This window comes from Eulemur rufifrons, chromosome 1 (assembly GCF_041146395.1).
Source record: "Eulemur rufifrons isolate Redbay chromosome 1, OSU_ERuf_1, whole genome shotgun sequence".
In the NCBI taxonomy this organism is placed as follows: Eukaryota; Metazoa; Chordata; class Mammalia; order Primates; family Lemuridae; genus Eulemur; species Eulemur rufifrons.
This window is the reverse complement of record NC_090983.1, coordinates 54959707-54981404: the sequence shown is the minus strand read 5'-3', so window position 1 is coordinate 54981404 and position 21698 is coordinate 54959707. Positions and strand designations below refer to the sequence as shown.

At 35.6% G+C, this 21698-nt stretch overlaps 1 protein-coding gene across 2 annotated transcripts in view; it reads right to left on the bottom strand.

Annotated features, from left to right (window-relative positions):
* Window positions 1-21698, bottom strand: part of SLC25A12 (solute carrier family 25 member 12) — an 85757-nt gene that overhangs the window by 27144 nt on the left and 36915 nt on the right. For both annotated transcript variants that reach the window (XM_069471110.1, XM_069471119.1), the window contains 5 exons: window positions 19828-19967; window positions 13344-13490; window positions 11020-11158; window positions 10247-10340; window positions 8511-8595 (listed from right to left, as the gene is read on the bottom strand). In XM_069471110.1, coding sequence (XP_069327211.1) covers window positions 8511-8595; window positions 10247-10340; window positions 11020-11158; window positions 13344-13490; window positions 19828-19967 — 605 coding nt within the window. The remainder of the gene's footprint in view (window positions 1-8510; window positions 8596-10246; window positions 10341-11019; window positions 11159-13343; window positions 13491-19827; window positions 19968-21698) is intronic.

Genomic DNA, 21698 nt, shown 5'->3' with positions numbered 1-21698 from the left:
AATGAGAAGATTGCTGCCTACAAACCAGGAAAAGGGCCCTCACCAGGAAATGAATCAGCCAGTACCTTCATCTTGGACTTCCTAGCCTCCAAACTATGAGATATAAATGTCTATTGTTTAAACTACCCAGTCTATGATAATTTGTGATAGCAGCCCAAACAGGCATTTTGGCTTAAATTTTAAAATCTCTGAAAATCAATAGAGCTGTTATGGTCCTATTAAACACACAGCATATATTTTTAACTTCTTTTAAAAATGCATATAAAACTTTTCCAAAATTGGAGTTTTTTTTCTTTTCCTTTTTAATTTTTTTTTTTTTTTTTTAAGAGATGGGGTTTTGCTTTGTCACCTAGGCTTGAATGCAGTGGCATGACCACAGCTCACTGTAGCCTCAAACTCCTTGGCTCGAGCAATCCTCCTGCCTCAGCTCCTGAGTAGCTGGGACTACAGGCATGTGCCACCATGTCTGGCTAATTTTTTTATTTTTTATAGAGACTGGGTCTTGCTATGTTACCCAGCCTGGTCTCAAACATCTGGGCTCAAGTGATCCTCTTGCCTTGGCCTCCCGAAGTGCTAGGATTACTGGCATGAGCCACCATGCCTAGCCCCAAATTAGAATTTCTCAATCACAAGAATAAAAATAAATCTCATTCTCATAGATTATGAATGATTTTCAATCATGTAAATAAATGAAAAAGAATATGCTGAGCACTTTGGGAGACCAAGGCGGGAGGATTACTCAAGATCAGGAGTTCAAGACCAGCCTGAGCAAGAATGAGACCCCATCTCTGCAAAAAATAGAAAAATTAGCTGAGCGTGGACAGTACATGCCTGTAGTCCCAGCTATCCAGGAGGCTGAGGCAGGCGGATCACTTGAGTCTAGGAGTTGGGGGTTGCAGTGAGCTATATGATGACACCACTGCACTCCAGCCTGGGCAAGAGAGCAAGCCCCTGAAGAAGGAAAGGGAAAGGAAAGGAAAAGGAAAAGGGAAAGGGAAGGGAAGGAAAGGAAAAGAAAGGAAGAAAGAAAGAAAGAGTTGAATTAAAATTCAGAATAAAAAGGCTATGATCCCAAACAAGCATCAAGTAACCACTAATTCCCTTAGTCATGTAAAAGTTTCTCCTGTGTTCAACCACATATATTTTTCTTTATACTCTCTTCCTTTAAAAAATGTTTATAAACCCTACAAATCCTATGAAAACCGAAGGATTATAGTGTGCTTTAATTTTTAGCTAAAAACATCTCTAGCTATAAATACTTAAATGCCTTTCCACAGAAATGTCACCTCCACCCTTATTAAATAGCATTTAAAAGAAAATGTACAATATATGGTTATCAAGACTTAGTTTTCACTATAACTTATGGTTTACTTGTATCAAGTATGTAAATTAATGTAATTAATGCTATGGATTTCATTTCATGAATATTCATAAATGGAATGCTACTATAGCTCTCATCCCTATTAATGACTGTGTTCTGAATTTTTAGTATTTAGGCTGAAGGAAAATACTCAGCACTAAGAAGGTCGCCTACCGTGAGCAAACGGGCCAAAGGAAAAGGCGTTCTTTCCCTTAAGGTTATGATTATGATTATAAAGTTTGATATTTAACAAGGTTAATTAAGTGGTTTTCAAAACAAGAGTTGAGAAATTTTAAATAATTTTTATTTAACCTGCTCCCTAAGCATATGTGTATGATAGGAAATAAGTTGAGACCTCATTTAAAGAATAAAAGTTCTTTTCCTTTTGTTGTTAAATGTACCTCATCCTATAAATTTTAATTTTTTTTCAGTATGAACTTCGGGCAGTACCTCATTCTATAAATGAGAAATAAATAGGGCAAGATCAGGTTGGTAAGTCAAGGAAACCGCCCAAATCAAGCCGCTTCATGTAGCATGCCAGCCCAATAGAGAGAACCGCCTCTTCCAAATGACACCCTATTAATGGGTAGAAGAAAAGGATACAATAGCTGAAATCTTTTATATTGAGCATCAGAGGGGAGAAGAAAGGCTAGATTCTACGTCAACTAAAATGTGTGATTGGAACGGCAAACTAAATCTAGGGAAAACAAAACAAAATTCTTCTGTCTGCAAATCCCCTCTATGACTTTAATAGTCCTGGATTTGAATTCAATATTCTTGGCCTTACAAAGTAAGATTAAATCCAAAGCAATGACAGCATAGGAGAAGGGGGTAAAGAAAAAAAAAATTAATATATGTTTATGTTTCTCCCCTAAATGCTAAACAATACATATTTTTCTCTCAGAAAGAGGGGAGTTAAGTTGTGTTAAAGACTAATAAGTCTTTAAATCTAATAATTTAAATCAGGTCAATGACCAATAAATAGCTTATAAACCTCATTTCCTTCTTTCTGAGAAGAGACTTCCATTTATGGTAAAACTATCACAGGTGACAGAGGTAAAAAGTTCCAAAAAAGGAATTCATAACTGGGCTGCAATGCTTTACTCTGTGTACTCACGAATCCAAAGTGCAAATAAGGTCCATAGAATGCAAAGTACACAGAATAGATAAACTCCCATATCTAATGGGCTATACATGAAATAGAGAGAAAAATCATTCTAATGTTTTGACAGAACACAAGCCAGCTTACATTCCTAAACTTCGTGGAGTGGCCTATAGCTTTAATACAATTTCCTATGGAAACAAAACTCTTTTTAAAAAAGTACATAAAAGCCCAAGCAGGTCCATCATAGATCATTTATCCCATACAGTTAAAAAACATAATAATTATGTAATGTAGAGTAAGGAAAACTAGGAAGTTTGTTCACCCATTTTCACATAGGGCCAAAATTAGTACTAACCTGGTTTTAACCTCCAAACCATTACCTGCTCCCAAAACATATACATCCTCTTCTCTCTACAACCCATGCCCCTTTATTTATCTCACTTTCCTCAAATCAAAATTTCTGTTTTTCTTACTGTAGGTCATCTCTATACCAGAACATATTTATCCATTCTACTGTTGAGTATTTAAATTGTTTAAAATTTTTTGCTATTTGCAAATAATCCTGCCATCAACATTTTTATACATACATATGTACGTTAACACACATATGTACTCATTCTTGGTGGGGATTACACACAGGAGAGGAATTGATAAGTCATGGGTATGTGTCTCTTCAACTGTGGTTGGTACTGACAATCGTTTCCAAAGTTGTGATGCCAGCAGTTTTTGACGGTTTCCATTCCTCTACCTCCTAAACAATACTTGCCATTGTCAGTGTACAATTTTGGCCAATCCGGATTGTATAAGAAAGCACCTCATTGTAGTTTTAACATGTGTTTTCTCTGTGTATTAATGATATTAGACTTTTCTTTCTCTCTCTTTTCTTTCTTTCTTTCTTTCTTTCTTTTTTTTTTCATTCCCTTACCATTTGGATACCCTCTTTTGTGAGGTTTCTGTTCTGGTCTTTTGCCAATTTTTCAATTGCATCGTCTGTTTTTTGCTTATAAATTTGTAGAAGTTCATTATATACTCTGTATACAAATCCTCTGTTACTTAAATTTATTGCAAATATCTTTCCCTACTGTATAGCTTGTTCTTTCACCCTTTTAGTGGGAATTATTTTAATGAACAAAAGTCCTTCAACTTAATGGAAGTTCAACTAATATTTTTCTTTATGATGGATGTTTTGTACTCTGTTTACAATTTTTTTTTTTTTTTTTTTTTGAGACAGGGTTTCATTCTGGTTCCCCGGCTAGAGCATCATGATAGCTCATTGCCACCTCAAACTCCTAGGCTCAGTGATCCTCCTGCCTCAGCCTCCTGAGTAGCTGGGACTACAGGCACATGCCACCATGCCTAGCTAATTTTTAAATTTCTTTTGTAGAGACAGAGTCTCACTATTGCCCAGGCTGGTCTTGAACTCCTGCCTCAAGTGATCTTCCTGCCTCAGCCTCCCAAAGTGCTAGGATTACAGGCATGAGCACCTGGCCTGTTTACACAATCTTTGCTTATCTCTAGATCATGAATAGAATTTCTTATGCTATCTTCTGTATTCTTTCACATTTAGAACATTCCAGCTGGAATAGATTTTTGTGTATGGTGTGGGATAGGGAATATTCCCTAGTTGAATATTCATCATTAATTAAAATTTTTTTAATTTATGTTTTAATTTCAGAATATTAAAGGGGTACAAACACTTTGGTTACATATATTGCCTTTGCATTGCCCAAGTCAGAGCTACAAGTGTGCCCATCTGCCACACAGTGTGCACTGCACCCATTAGGTGTAATTTACCCATCCCCTCCCCGCAACCTGCCCAACTTTCAATGGATGTTACTTTCATGTGTGCACATAAGTGTTGATTAATTAGTACCAGTTTAGTGGTGAGTACATGTGGTGTTTGTTTTTCTATTCTTGTGACACTTCACTTAGAAGAATGGGCTCCAGCTCCATACAGGATAATACAATAGGTAGTTCACCATTGTTTTTATGGCTGAGTAGTACTCCATGGTATACATATACCACATTTTATTAATCCACTCATGTATTGATGGGCACTTGGGTTCCATATCTTTGCAATTGTGAATTGTGCTGCTATAAACATTCGAGTGCAGAAGTCTTTGCTATAAAATGTCTTTTTTTCCTTTAGGTAAATATCCAGCAGTGGGATTCCTGGATCAAATGGTAGTTCTACTTTTAGTTCTTTGAGGTATCTCCATATTACTTTCCATAGAAGTTGTACTAATTTGCAGTTCCATCAGCAGTGTATAGTATTCCTATCTCTCTGCATCTGCACCAACATGTAGAAGACTGAAACAGGATCCGCACCTCTCACAAAAATCAACTCACGATGGATAACAGATTTAAACCTAAGACATGAAACCATAAGAATTCTATAAGAAAATGTTGGAAAAACTCTATTTATAGACATCGGCCTAGGCAAAGAATTTATGAAGTAGACCCCAAAAGTAATCACAGCAACAACAAAAATAAATAAATGGGACCTGATCGAATTAAAAAGCTTCTGCACAGCCAAGGAAACTATCATTAGAGCAAACAGACAACCTACAGAATGGGAGAAAATATTTGCATGCTACACAACCAATAAAGGGCTGACAACTAGAATCTATAATCTAGAAAAATCTACAAGAAAAAAATCAAACAACCCCATTAAAAAGTGGGCAAAGGATATGAATGGAACTTTTCAGAAGAAGACAGAGGGCGAACAAACATGTGAAAAGTTGTTCAACATCTGTAATCATCAGGGAAACGCAAATCAAACCACAATGAGATATCACTTAACTTCAGTGAGACTGGCTTTTATCAAAAAGTCCCATCATTAATTAAATTTTTTAAAAATATAACTGGTAGAATTTCAGCCAGCATAAAAAATTTAAAAAAGAAAACATTTTAAGTAATAAAGAAGAAAATACAAAACCATAATTCCTCCTCACTTTCCATCCTCTTCTACCTAATGGAAATAGACGAGGGTAGATAAGGAATTGTATTACACATATATTTGAGCTCATCTTATAGTTTGCTCATATAGGTTTCTCATATTCAATAACAGTCACAACTACAACAATAATAGCAGTTAACATTATTGTATGCTTAGTAGGTACCAGGCCTAATGTAAGTGCATTATCTCATATAATTCTCATAATAATCCTATCAGATAGATATTACTATCCTTATTTAATAAATGGGGAAACAGAATGGAAGGTTATTACAGAATCAGTGCCCAAGCTCTTAACCGTTGCCTCCCTCATAACTTCTTTCTATTTCTGAACTCACAGATTCTTTATCATGAACAAGTGTTTTCAATAACAACTTTAATAGGTTGAAATAACAACAAAACATATGTCCTTCTTCCTATTTTAAGTATCAAGTAGATTCCTATAACGGAACATTCTATATACTAAATGTAAATAATTATGTATTCTTAGTTTGGCAACATAGGAAAAATTACAAGAGAATCAAATCTTCTGGAAGTAACATGAGAATAGCTATGGTTAGCATTACCGTAATTCTGTGGGTTAAAGAATTTTAAAAACGGAGTCACTAGAATTGTAGTCTAGATGGCTGCCTTAGAATGCCTCATGAATCTGAAATGTGTTAACTGAAGAAAGTTTTTTTCAAGACTGAAAATTGAAGAAAGTTTATTCTATTATTTTGGTTGCTGTAAGAACTTAAGCATCTTTTCATATTATTCTACTTGAGTTCTAGCCTGTCTTCCTTACAAAATTTTAAATGCCACAAAGGAAGATGAGTTTAGAATTTTAAAAATAAGATTCATTGATTCATACCATTTTACAGAATGCAGAAGCTTGAAGTATTCTCAGAAGTACTTGCAGGTACTCACTTTACTAAAGGGAAAACTGAGGCCCAGAGAAACTTGTATTAGATCCCAATGATAGTAAAAGTCAGATTTTTTTTTTTTGTAAAGGTCAAATTTCACAATGGATATTAATGGACATTTTGACTACATCTGAAATAATCTTCATAAATCTGTTCCTATAAAAATCTAAAAATTATTTGTGACTTCTGTTGAGTTTTACTTTCTCAGGTTTTGTTCTTGTAATAATTTATAGGAAAAAGTACATTTAAAATCTTAATATTTATTTCTCTATATCTAACCTTCAGTAGTAATACTACCCAATCTATCTGATATGTGAGAGGAAAAATTTTAAAGACAGGCTCTGAGGTTGTTCCCTTGGGGAATACCCAAGACCTGTACCCATGCTCTAGAAATGCCAGATCCTTGTGCCATCCCACCAGTTAGGGAAAAGGCAGAGAAAGCGCCCCTCCACCACTCTGGATATGAATCAGAAATCCGGGAGGAGAAGAAAGTGGTGGTTTGTATCACTGCCCATTTCCTAAGTATCTGACAAGACCCTCGAGGCCATCTACGCCAGTGTAAAAGCATCAGAGCTGCCACTGAAGACAGGCAAATCATCTCAAATCCATCTTTAAAAGAATTCACACTGGTAGCAGAATTACATAACCTTCCTAAGGATGAAGAAATATGAGGGATGTAGACTTAGGGTGCCAACAATTGCAAAACAAGTTTCAGATATAGCCTCTAGGAAAACTGCTAGGGGCAAGAGAGGTGGGTGAGTAGAATAGTAAGCAGCAGAAAAGCAGAGAAAGTAGGAAATGAGTTGAGACTTTTAAATTCAATTGACGTTGTTTTTAATAAGCTAAATGAAATATTTCCCAATTACAAATATTAAGGACACCTCCAGGGAAAGCTATATCAACAGATATATACAACACTGCAAAATATCTCCTTTTGAAATGCAATTTTTCAAAGTTCAAGAGCAAATTTTCACAAATATACACTACAAAAGATAAAATTAAATTCAGTAAGAGCTCTTTAAATATTTCAATGTATCAAGTTTTTTAATAATTTTATGAAATTTTAAAAAATCACTTAATTTGAATAAATCCATCTATTTTTAAAGGACCTGAGAGCTAATAATGGAAATAAACTTTGATGGCAGCAAATAAGGGGGCTTTTTTGGTACAGAAGAATTTGCATTGCAATGAATTATAGATATATTTTAACACGTAGGAAGCCTTTTTGTACACAGAGCAAACAACATATTAACATAAAATGTATTTATAGATACAAAAGCTCTCCTTTTCATTTTCAATTTACTTCAACTTGACGACAAAAAGTTCTTGTTCATCATATAAAATAGAACTGGAAATTCTAGTTAGTTTCAGAGGCAGAATCATCATTCCATGGAGCTCAAGTGTAAGAAAGATTTCCCACCAAATCTTCTCAAAGGGAACCACACCTACATGTCTTGACTTTTCACTACCACATGCAGTGAAGGTGAACAGTAGCAGCAAGCCCACCCTGGCTACCCACCAGTGTGGCAGCAATGACGAAAAGTATGTGTGGGCTCTTTCTGTCGCAGGCCCATTTAACTTTCTCCCTGTCTCTGTATCCTGTCTTCTTTCCTCTCTCCCCACACACCTTCCCCATGTCTCCCAGATGTTTTAATTTTACTTAACATTTAAAGAAAGCAAAACTAATATTTTATCAAAAATGTATTAATAGTCAAGGTTTTCTTTCTGGTTCACTAATTACATACCTTTTCTTTTTCTTGTTATAATCTATAAAGCACAATCCCAGTGAATGATTTATTATATTTGAGGAATGTTTTGTATTTTAAAAACCCCATAAATATCAGTTTAATGATACAAAGTGAACTGAACACTAATTTTTAAATGTGACTAGGCCAACAAAAAGAATGCAAATTCTAAGAGAAAGTCAAGTCCATGTATGTTTGAACTTTTATTTTCCTTATCTTAATAAGTTAAAAGAACAAAACACAAACATAAATCTAGTTACCCCATAAATATTCTGTAAGAGTGAGGATAACAGTAGTTCTATAAAGGTAATCTTTGAGCTAAGGAAAGTCTTTCTCTGGAAAGTAATTTTTCATTTTCATAGCATTCAGAAGTTTTAGGCTTCTATTTAGGCTACTATTTTAGCATTTTTGAAGGTGATTATATTTATGAAACTACTCCTACCTGTCTCTGAAGTTCTGCCAGGTTGTAAGGTAAGGCCCCCTCAGCCAATGGGGCTATTCTCTCAATATCTGCCAAAGTCAAACGCCTTCAGGAAATACACAGGAAAGAAAGAATTGTTAGACACGAACAAACTCCTCACACCAAGATCATCTTTTCTCAAAAAAAAAAAAAAAAAAACAACAACAAAAAACAAAACAAGACAAAAAACCACTATGGTTTAAAATTATTATTTCCCTATTCACACAAATCATTTTAGTGAGAAAAAAACATCTTTAAAGCCTGTTTTGATCAACAAAAAGCAAAAGACTCTAGAAAAATAATGTGTTTATGCCTTAAAAAGGGCTTTAAAAAAACAGAGAAATAATGTACCAAGATTTATTAAGACTCCAGTGATAGATAATAAAAGTGAAGAAATAATTCTCTCCAGAAGCAATGATATACATTGACTGTTCATATATGCTAATATGTATGAGCCCTAATCATATCTATTTAGTGCATAGGTGCAGAGTATTCTGGGAAGGATAGAGACAAAACTGATAAAAACTGGTTGCCTTCAAGGAAAGGCACGCGGGTGGGAGGGAGACTTTCTAACAGTATACTCTTTCAAAAACCTTGAGTTTCGAACCATGTTAATGCACTACTGTTTCCAAAAAATTTCTTTAAATTCCATGAACCAGCTAGAAGGTCATTTTAGATCCAGTTGTGAGAAGTACTTTTTGAAAGTATTTATTATCATGAAGCAAGCTCAAAACTTTCGTCTAAGAATGTGAATTACAGATGAATGAGACATGGACTGGTATTTCACGTCAGTCACCAAAGTCTGGCTGATACATTTAGTATCATCTCCAGTCTAACAATTCATCATGTAGCATGAAGACAATAAACCACCTATGTTCTGCTAGTTCTTGGTTCTAGGGCTAAAGCCCATTTTTCAGATATTGCCATACTTAAAGAACTACTAGAGGTAACTAAAAAAAAAAAAAAAAAATCTCATCTCTTAATAGACCACAAGTTCCCTTTCTCACAGGTCCTGCTGCGTGCCCACAGATAAGGGTTTTTCTTTCGCATTTGCATAAGACTAAAAATTACCTTCCATGTGCTTCTGTCTTTCAAATTTACAAAATAAAGGCATAAAACACCTGAGCTTGTCTACGATGGTAACTATGATAATATCCCATGCATATCTGAAGAAAATGATACTCTCAACATGCAATGGTATATACTCTTTAGTGAAATGAAAATTTACAACAAACCAAAAAGATTATACTATTACTCCATGTACTTTAGTCTATTTTATAAAGTTATAAATTTAGGCAAATTTCTATAAATCTCTTGAAACTTATAACACCTCCAGAAAACCCAGATTAAATCTCCTGTCTTTCTCACTTCCCTCCCCTACGCTCTCTTTTCTTCCTTCACCCATTTCCCTCTCTCATGCCCCTCAACTGCTTACTCCCTTCTCTTACCTCTCCTCCTCCCTCTCTTCCCCCCTTTCCTTGCCCTCCTCTCTTTTCTTCTCCACCCTTGTTCTCTCTTCCTTTCCCTCCCTTCATATGGCCCTCCACCCTGGGTCTGTCTTCCTCTTTCTCCTCCTCTGTTTCTCCTATCTGTTGCTCTTTCTTGGAATTTATATATTGAATAAACTATTGTTAAAATGAACTAAAAGCACATCACCATTTCACATTTTAAAAGAACTACCCTATAATAAATATCATGAAGAAGTACTGAATACTTACCCTGACGCATTATATAAGTCTGAAAGCTGGTACAGGATATCAATTTCTAGTGGAGTGACTTGTCCATAGCGTATGGCACTCTGGGCAAATTCCTCTGGAAGGGAAAGATAAAATGTTAAAATCTTGAAAGCTTCTTAATACACAACAAACTTCTACCTTAACCAACTATAGCATAATCTGAAAGCTACGGGTATTCTAGTATTATTTTAAAAATCTAAAACAAAATTTAAGTTCAACTATACAAGAATATACATTTCTGAAAAGCTAGTAAAAGACAATGTTAAGATAAAGAAACAGCAAAAACAGATAAATTACTTCAAAGACAAAATAATCTCTTTAGAATCCTCTCTCTCTCTCTCTCTCTCTCTTTATCTTGTTTATTCACTTTGGTCTCCAGAGTTACAACACAAAAGAATTGGCTATTCTCTAGTCACTCAAAAATCCCACTACCATTCACCAAAAGGAGTAGGCTTGCCCACCTTTCTGTGGCAACCCCTTCCTAGTACAAACAAGCTGCTGCCACAGTGCCACTGACCTGTTTGACAGATTGGGCCAAGGTTCTTTTCAAAACTGTCAAAGCCACTTTTCCATTCCTGACCTCAGTATCCCATTAAATCCACCTGGATTTTTGGAGCCCAAATGAAGCAAATATACACTTGGTAACATACTTTCTAGATCTGGCTTTAGAGTGGTAAACTTAGATTAACCTGATGCCTAGATAAAGAAACTGAAAATGCTGAGATTCTAATCAATATATATTTTTTAAATCTTACCCTTTGTGACTTCAACATCTTTCCTTGTGCCAGCTAGAGTGCTATATATCTTACGAACAAGCTCCATGTTATTCAGTAAGGAGTTAAATGCATTGAAGTAGGAGAAGCTAACCTGGTGTGAGATACTTCCTCCAGCTGCCTAGGAAATGACAACACAAAAAGTTTAAAAAACAAACAAAACCAAAAAACACATTTATGGACACCGTACTTTTCTCAAAGAGGATCCAAGGGAGTCTTCATTATTAAAATGATTAACAACCAGTCCATAAATACAAGGGAGGTATCATACTGAAACACTCAGTGCATTTCATGCCCTCAGGGAAGTCTATGTAATTTAGGTTTTAAGGAAGAAAGCAACATCTGGAAGTTGGACTTCATGGTTCATCTACCTATAGGGTCAGAAACAACAAATACAATTATCACAGATCAAAAACAATAGCTATTTAAACAGGATCTTCAAGATCCTCAACTATGGAACTCCTGCTAGTCCTGGATAAACAAAACATCAATGTACAATATATGGAGCATTTTTTAAAACTTGGTTTTCTTTTTTCCCCCGTATACACATTCACAAAAACCAAGTGGTAAGTTTTAATTTTAAGACTATTTCATTATATCAATTTTTCCTAACCTATTTTTTTAAAGGCCACTGTTATAATTAAGACACTTAACAGTCTATGCTGCACTCTGAATTTGTATCACGAAAGGTACAACTACCAAAAACTCCAAAAAAATGTACAGAAAATCTGGAGAGGATCTATTCACTACAAAGTTGAGTCTTCAGTGGAATAGTGCCAAAGAGGCTCTTGTGCCCAAGATAGGAGGCAACGTGGCCTTCACTACCTCTGCAGGGTGAGGAGATAATCTCTCCCTCTGTCCACCACTTGGACATAAACTCAAAAAAGAATATTTTTTCATAGGTTGCAAATTCTAATTTTCAAGCCAGCAGTCAGAGGAACATACTTAATTGAATGCATTCTCTGTTAAAAACTCAAAGAAATACTTATGGAAACACTAATGTGACCACCTTAATCATAAGGGTCTTTTACAAATAGTATAGGTAATGCTGGGCAAATGTATTCATCCTTACCACCCCTCACACACATGCCTTAACCCAAATATAGATTATATTTGTATTAGCCTGAGTTTGGATACCAGTAACCCAAAAGCTAGACTCAAATTATTTAATATATTCCTCTGAGGATTGGAACTGGCTTTTGGTAAATTGAGGCTATAATAGCTCTATCTAACCCAATTGGAAAAGATTAAATGGGTACCAAATAAGCCCGTCCCTCTAGGATTTTCTTTCCTTCTTCCCTCCCTCTCTCCCTTTCTTTCTTTCCTTCCTTCTTTCATGTTTTGGTTGGGATATGAGGTGAGGGTAGGGGCGTGCGGGGTGGTGTCAGGGAGGTGAAATGTGTAGGAGAAAGTGACATGCTCCATGTTCAAATTCAATGAAGAAAAAGAACAGAAGTTGATCTTTCTACCCCAGTCCAAATCAGGGATAATGATCCTCAGCTGAAACAACAAAAGTACTCATTGGCTTCCCTCCATTCAAAACAAGCAGTAATCAAAAACTTATACATAAGTACAAAGCATGAACAAGAAAACGGGTAAGTGAGGAAAGTTTCACCACTCTATGTGAGGAAGTGGATGACATGAGTTTGCTATTGGTCCAGATGATTACTTTATAGAGATTAGCAGTTTGACAGAACAAAAAACTGTGTCTGGTGCATACAGACTGAATGCACAGGTGAAGGGGCAGAGAGAGGAGTGAGCCACAGAGGCTGATGGCCACATATTTCCTCCATACCTTCTGCCATGGGCATGGTTATTAAAACAGTGCAGAAGCCAGTGACGATCCCTCCAGCAGACAGCACCCTGAAGGCAACAAAGGAAGGAGCCATCCTTATAGCAAGACCTTGGGAGCCTGGTGGGGTGGAACGAGGCCAAGATGAAGGCAGTAGTGTCTGGGAGAGGTACTGCCCACTGGAAAAAGTAACTGCTCACCCTTGTCTACAAACTCTCTTGTTTCCCTTGAACTGGACTCTGTAAATGGAAATAAACAGTTTGGAAATACATGGGAGCAAGATGATGGCTCTGAGTAAAGCTATGATCTGGGGAAAGACCACTCACCCTCACCTCTACCTCCCTTACACACACACACATAAACACACACACACACACACACACACATTTACCTTCTACCAACCAATGTGAAGTTTGAATAGCAGAGTCATATGAGTCCTTACAGGTAATCCAGGACCCAATGGTTCAAAACGTTTGAGGAAACAGGAGATTAAAAGTACTTGCTTTTTACTTACTGAAACTAAGTTCTCCTCCACAAAAGGAGTCAGCATGTGAGACCGAATGGTGACCATGATGTCACTGAAATCCAGACCAGAAATCATGCCACTTTTGCTTTTGTCTTTCAGTGCAAAGGCTTGTCTTGCATGTTCCAGTTGCAGCTCCTGGAGGGAAAAATTAGAACTAGGCCACTACATTGGTTAAACACATCCAAGTATATGTTTTGGAAAGGAAGGAAGGACAGACATCCTTCCACCACATGTACTTCTTGCAGAAATGAACAACGTACAACTCTGAATTTACAACAAAGCTTTAATTTCTTTTAAGCAGCACATGTTTTCTTGAAAAGGTATTACATGTTACTTCTCTGGAAAAAATAGAATGAATCAGAGCATAGCAACAAAGAGAAGAAAAAAGAATCTTCAGATTTTACTCAAAAGTTTTCATCACTGTAATCAAATAGAGTATAATGTTTTAGGTGTTTTATTTCAGCCTTAAAATATACAGTAATTTATTCTCTCCTGCTTGAAGGCTTTCTTGTCATCACAGAGTACTTCTTGCATTAAGAGTTTAGATTCATACTCAGTTTTTCAATTTTAAATGTTACAAAGTCAGTCTTTCTCTGTCTCTGTCTCTCTCTCTCTCTATATATATATGTAAATGAATTAGAAATCATTTTTCCAAACAGTTTTTTTTTTTTTTTTTTTTTTTTTTTTTTTTTGAGACAGAGTCTCACTCTGTTGCCCAGGCTAGAGTGAGTGCCGTGGCGTCAGCTTAGCTCACAGCAACCTCAGACTCCTGGGCTTAAGCGATCCTACTGCCTCAGCCTCCCGAGTAGCTGGGACTACAGGCATGCGCCACCATGCCCGGCTAATTTTTTCTATATATATTTTTAGCTGTCCATATAATTTCTTTCTATTTTTAGTAGAGGTGGGGTCTCGCTCTTGCTCAGGCTGGTCTCGAACTCCTGAGCTCAAACGATCCGCCCACCTCGGCCTCCCAGAGTGCTAGGATTACAGGCGTGAGCCACCGCGCCCGGCCCCAAACAGTTTTTAAAAAAACTCAGTGAGAAACTCTCCCAACTGGTAAGTGCAATACTTAGTAATTCTAAAATGAAAGTTATAGATAACAAACTGTGTAAATAGTCTTCAGCTATCAATTCTTTCTGGCTCTGGGCACAGTTACTCATAAATTGTAAAACTGTCCAGAATATCACTGAATTTTTTTAACTATTAGGCAGCCAAACTTCATAATAAGTAATATCAATAAAAATAATAAAATGTGCCAGTAATCCCCCGGGTACTAGACAAAAGTCAAAACCTGAGCATTTCTGCCTTGGGAACTCATGACACAATCCCAAATAAGTCTGTTAGTACAACATAATAATGGGATTACTGGATGCCTCTTTCACACTCTGCAATTCTGAAACCAAGAGTCTTATCCAAGTATATACATATTATTCAAAGATAAAATTAAATATTATAATTTTCATTGCCATTTATTTATAAAAGCTTACAAATCAATGTTGCTTTACCTTTTTCTAACATTTAAAATAGTTTTTGGTAGAAGTCTCATGATCTTTATATAATAATATTAGCCTATGGGCTTGTGATAGCTCAATGGTAATTCAAAAACATTAAAATTACCCTAGTAGGTGTTCATTTTATAATCATCAATTGAGCTATACATTTGTTTTATGTGGTTTCTGTATTTGTATGATATTTAACAGTAAAACTAATGTTAACAATTTCTTAGCAGGTTGATGGACTAGAGACAAGTATATGAAACTTCCTAAACTTTCAACAGTGAGCAAATATCTATATAAAAAGGTATATTTAGATTTGGTTTAAAAGAACAATATAGAGAAATAAACTCAACTAGTAAATACGTAAGGCAGAAAAAGAGTACAAAATAAACAACCAACATGATTTGACAAAGTTCTCTCCTCTATGCCTCCTCTTTTGCTTTAGTCATTCCCCCAACTCACTCCATCTTCCCAGCATCTCAACTCCAACCACTTTACCCTTCAAATGAAGCAGGAAGTTTGGTTTCATCAGATTGATTGAAAGTGGTCCCCACTGCAAGGATTTTCCCAAGCAGCATCAGAAGCAGACACAGATCCACTTCCTGACTTGTATACTTTTTTCCTTCCTCACTCCTCCTTTGTTTCTCCTCCTTTATGTCTTTGCTATGCCTTTGTCTTCCCTATGAATATGTCTTAATCTCCCAGAAATAACTGTACCATGGGTGCAATTTAGCCTTATTAATGATACTCAGTACTAAAGAAAATGTGGACCTTTACCTTAAAGAAGAAGCAGAATGCTCAGTGAAAGAGCAATGTTAGAAGAATAGATTTTCTGTTTTCTATAAGGTCAACAGTTAAAGAACTCTCATTTATCTTTTAAAGATACATATTTGAAGTATCACAGATGAAATTATAGAGTGTGTGGGATTGGCTTCCAAATGATCCTGTAGGAGGCAGAGTAGGATAAAACAAGATTGGCCAACAGTTGATCATTGCTGAAGATGGTTGATGGGTATACAGGGTTCATTACACTATTCTCTCTACTTTTAAATATATTTGAAGTCTTCCAAAATAGAAAGTTTTAAAAAATTAAAATTAAAGACTTCAAAATGAGAAGTTAAACAAAGAAAAAAGAAGTTCCATATATACAGCTCTCAGTTACACAGTATAACTAAAATATCAGGGTACGATGGATACTATAAAATATCTTCAGTAAATGCAAGGGCAACAATGAAACAAAGTCACCTTTGGAAGAATCTTTAAAAAAAACAGTAGTTGGGAGGACATTTCCCTTTTTAAAAAAATCAGCTCTCAAATGTACAATATTTTTAACTTTCCAAGTCTGAGTATTTTGTAAGATGAGTTAGATTGGCACTAACAATGAAAGTGTTAGAACATGGACTGAGTTCTAAAAATACCCACACCTAAAGGGCATAGTTTTCAAATCTGTGATTACCCTAATAAAGAGAAACAATAGTGTGGGGCTTATAAAAGGTAAAATAAGTTTTGCTTCTGGGTGGATGGGTAGATAGGGGAATTAAAGAAAAGAATAAAGAAGAGAAGTTATGTTAAAAGTGAAGATCTTCTGCACTTGAAAATGCATTTCATCTAAGAGGTAAAAATAGCAGAGCTTCAGAAACAGATTCTTTGGATGAGCCTGAACTTGTACATTTAAGTGCACTGTCTTCCAAAACACTATTCTCCACTAAAATCACAATAAAGGAAAAAAACAGAACAAAACAGAAACCCAAGGACAAAGAAAACAAAAAAAGAAGATAGTAACTACATTTTTTTTTTTTTTTTTTTGAGACAGAGTGTCGCTTTGTTGCCCTGGGTAGAGTGAGTGCCGTGGCATCAGCCTAGCTCACAGCAACCTCAAACTCCTGGGCTCAAGCGATCCCCCTGCCTCAGCCTCCCGAGTAGCTGGGACTACAGGCATGCACCACCATGCCCGGCTAATTTTTTTCTATATATATTTTAGTTGGCCAGATAATTTCTTTCTATTTTTAGTAGAGACGGGGGTCTCGCTCTTGCTCAGGCTGGTCTCGAACTCCTGACCTCGAGCGATCCACCCGCCTCGGCCTCCCAGAGTGCTAGGATTACAGGCATGAGCCACCGCGCTCGGCCTAGCAACTACATTTTTAAGATCAGAAAGCAGAAGAGCAATTGACAACTGACTTTAATAGACTTAAGAAAACTAGAAGTGGGAAAAGCCAAAAAGCAATCTGATGTATATAACAGAACCCCCAAAAGACTCAGGAATTGGCTGCACTGGTACCTCTGGAAGTGACAGTGAAGGTGGGGCTAAAAATAGGGGGCTTAGATGGAAGTCTGTTTAAGAAGCAGTTAATTATCTGCCTTACTCCAAATAGCCAGGCCTCTGCCCTTTCCCAACCCTGGCAGAAGACCAGAAGTTTACTGTCTGGAGAGTTTAGATGAGGACCTCTGGACTAGTGGAGACCATGCCCAGTTGAGGGGGAGAGTACTACATTGAAAAAAGGTAACAAACTACATCATCATACTGAACGTTGAGACCTCCAACCCTCTTCTTTTACAGCAACTAGAATGTCAAACGCCAGATCTAATATTCCAGATGGGAGACCAGATGATTCTTCTCTGATCCCTCCAAACTGAAAGAAAAGACTGGAAGGTCCTAAATCAGTCCAGCCAGAAAACTTTACAGTAAGGTCCAGAGTTAGTAAGTCCTACCAGGAACCCAAAGCTCCCAATAAGCTCTAATCTTATATATGAACAGAGGACTATCAGACATATGAGAGAAGCTACTAACATGAAAAAGTGAGACTCAAACAAAGAGGAAAAAAGAAAAGAAATGAAACTTGGAAGAAACACTTTGCAGGCACAAGGAAACTTAAAAAAAACAAAAAAAACAAAAACAACCAAACACTGTGTTTACTATCTTTGGAGAAGTGAAAGAAAATAGTACATCCATGGAACAAGAACAACATGCTATTTTTTAAAAAAGGAATATTCAGAGACCCAAAAAAAGCTCCTGAAAATTAGAAATCCAACAGAAATAAAAATCACAACAGAAGGTTCAGAAGGAAAATAGGAGAGAAAAGAAAACTAAAAGATAATAAATTTAATATTTAATAGTTGTAGGAAGGAATAGAATAAGAAAACTATTAAGAAAATGTTCAAGAATTGAAGGACATAGGTTTCAGATTAGAAAAGCCCACTGAATGAAAAGCCCGGCACAATGAATAAAAATAAACTCATACCAAGGAATATTGTGAAATTTCATAAGCACCTAACAAGAAAGTATTAAAACCTTCTAGAGTGGGGGAGAAAAGTTTCAAAACTGAATCAAGAATAAAAATAGCACTGGAATTCACAGTGGCAACATTGGAAACTAGAAAACAAAAGAGAAATACTGTGAAAATTATGAGGAAAATAAATTCTTACTAGAATGAATACTGAGCCACCAGTTATGGGGCAAGAGGTTTTCAGATATGAGAAGTCTGAAAAAAAAAATTATTTTACTTCCCTCAGGAAGTCCCTGCAGGACGTATTCTACCAAAAAGAAGAAGTAAACCATGCTAAAGGAAGAGGTAAAACCCAGCAAACCGGAAATTTAACACAACAGAAAGGCAAATGGATTCTCTGGGATAAACGTGAAGGGAGATTACAGAATGACGGCTGTGCAGCAAGCTTACAAAGTCCACCTTCTAAGACAGCAGAGTGGTGCAGCGGAACCATGCTGGGCCCACAAAGTCCATCTTCTGACCCTGAAAGCAGGTCAGAAAGCACTAAGAAAATAGTACAGCTGATGTGGAAAACAGTCTGCTTGTTCCTCAAAATGTTAAACAGACTTACCTACCATAGGACCCAGCAATTCCACTCCTGGCTATACCCAAAAAGAACAGAAAACAGGTATTCAAACAAATATTGTACACAAATGTTCATAGCAACACCATTCGCAATAGCCACAAGGTGGGTACAAACCAAATGTCCATCAACTGATGAACGGATAGACAGAATATGGTTTATTCACACAATGGAGTATTATTCAACCATAGAAAGGAATGAAGCACTGACACATGCTACAATATGGATAATCCTTGAAAACATTATGTGAAAAAGCCAGGCACAAAAGTTTGTATTGTATGATTCCATTTGTATGAAATTGCAGAATAGGTAAACCCATAGAAATATCATAGGAAGCAGATTGGCAGTTGCCAGAAGCTGGGGGGGCAGAAATGAGGAGTAATTGCTCAATGGGTTTTTTTGGGAGATGATAAAAATGTCTGGGAACTAGATAGAGGTGGTGGTCACAACACTCTGTGAATGTACTCAAAGCCACTAAATTGTACATTACTAAATACCTAATTTTATGTCATGTAAATTTTACCTCAATTTTTTTTTAAAAAAAGCAAGCTCCTGCAGAGCTCCAAGACGACGAAATTCATATAATATCTAATGTGTTTTGAACATATTAAAAAGATACTTAATAACTGGGCCAAAGTTTGAGGATGAATTAGCATTAACACAAAGAAAACTAAATTCATGAAAACTAGAAACTCTAAGAAAAAGCAATATAATTTTAGCCATGAAGAGTATTTACAAAATTACAGTAATTCATAGGATTACTGATCTAAGCAGAATCATGACGTAATAATATAGGGGGTAGAGGGGACAGAAAATGTCCAAATGTGTGGCAGGGAAGGAGAGGTGAAAGAGCCAGCTCCTAGTCTTAGGATTCAATCAAAACTACCTAAAAGTGAACAATTAAAATGTAGAAGTGCCAAGTAGGTTACTATTTAAATAAATGGAATGAAACATTGGAAGAAACAGCTATAAGAGTTTTTAAAAGTTGCTTCTGGTGAGTGGGAAATGGAAATTTGGGGTGAAATGCCACAGGGGACTACTATTTTTGCAATAAACTTAATAAAAACAAAAGGGACGGAGGCAGAGGAAGAATAATGTATATTTATACCAGTTATGAAAACTGAGCTCACCTGGAGAAACTGCGTGAATTCTGTGTAGTTAAGATGCTTCTTCCGGTTATGCCCAAAATGCAGTCGGATAAATTCACAGTCCCAGTTAAAAGGGATATGATGATGAATGATAGTCTGTCCAAAAATTTCTTTGACATTTTCTTAAAAGGGAAAACAAAAATAAATCAATTATATCTGGAATAAGTAGTTCATTCCACTGCAATGTTCCTACAGAAAAAAAATTAAGAGAAATTTAAAAAGTCAATATCATCTGCTTCTATTAAGATTAACTGCAAATTTTTTTGTGCCCAGAAACCCATGCACAGGAACACAATTGATACAAAATATAATTTTACACTTAAGATTGTGTACCATTACATATAAGGCCATGAGATTCTTAATTTCTCTTGATTTAATTTTAATTATAAAGTGATTTATATCTTGCACTATAAATGGCTGCTACTTTACATTCCAGTATAAAATCAATAGTGTTTTCCCAGTTCCTCAAGGAGTCGAATTAAGCCCTTTATCAGAAGCATGAATACCTAAATTACAGTATAATGCAATATTTGTCATACTAAGTATGGTTTGATTGAGGCTTGATTATTACATTCACACTAGCCTGAATATGTCTATTGAAGATAGATATAAGAAATACTACCAAAAGCATATCATTAGCTCAGCAGCAAGCACCTTATTAAAAGCTTCTGATATTGTCAAAAATATGGTCTTGACACAAAGCTTCAAAATCCCCATAAAATCCATGATTATTAGTCTGAAGTATTAAAATGTTTTAAGATAAGTGAAATCAGTGATTCACTTTAAAATAAAGAACTAAACACGGTACACTAATTTTTAGATAGAAACCAGTCACACTGTGTAATATACAACCAAAACCCTCTGGCAGCTTGTCTTCATGCACTAACAATGTCATTCACTTTCTTACACAGTTCTAAACTTAACTATAAAAGTCAATTCACAAATGACTGGTACTTTAACAAGCATAGACTGGATAGACTAATTTAGAAGCTCATGCCAAAAAAAAAAAAAAAAAAAAATGAACAAAGTTAAGAAAGCAGGAAGCCTGTTTTACTGATGTCTTGAGAACAAAATTATTTTCAGATTTAAGCCAATTTTATTAGTGAAAGGTTTTACCATCAATAGCTATCAATTATACTAGAGAATTAGTAAATACGAGTTTAGTGTTTTATATTCTTTGCCAACTATGCTATTTTCTCTAATTTTTGCAAATTCTTTGAATAAGATATGATCTCATATTTTAAATGGTTTAATGGATTCCCTTTAGTTTTATATACGTAACCTTTTTCTTACTGAAAGCAATACTACTGGGGTGGGAAATGTAAGTCCTTAACTGGAAATCCTACTAGTCTAAACTCCATGTAACAGCTCTGAATAGATTACAGCAATCAGCAAAGTTGGAAGAAGGCATTGGATGTCACTGGGGAGATGGGATTCTCATTCTTTATTTCAAATGGAACGTAGGATTCATTTCTTAAGTAGTGACAGTATTTCAGAGTTTTCAAATCATGTCAAGTATTTTCACCTTACATAAATACAAATTAAATATATGGGGTTTTTTTCCTAAAAGCAAAGAATTAACTCAATAGTAATTCATGGGATCCTGGTTTCTAACCAACACAAAAGATTATTCTTAAATCTAAATGAAACTTCAAGGTGTAAAATATTATAAGATAATTGAAATAATAAAGGTTGCAGAAAATATTTAGGGCTAAAAATATTATAGCCGATCAGCAAAGATTTTTTAGGATCCTTCTAATTTAATTAATTAGCTGCTTCTATTCCCAAATTAAAAAATTAAATTTTTAAGGTCTAACAAAAAAAAGTATTCAGATAAAAAATTTTAAAATTAA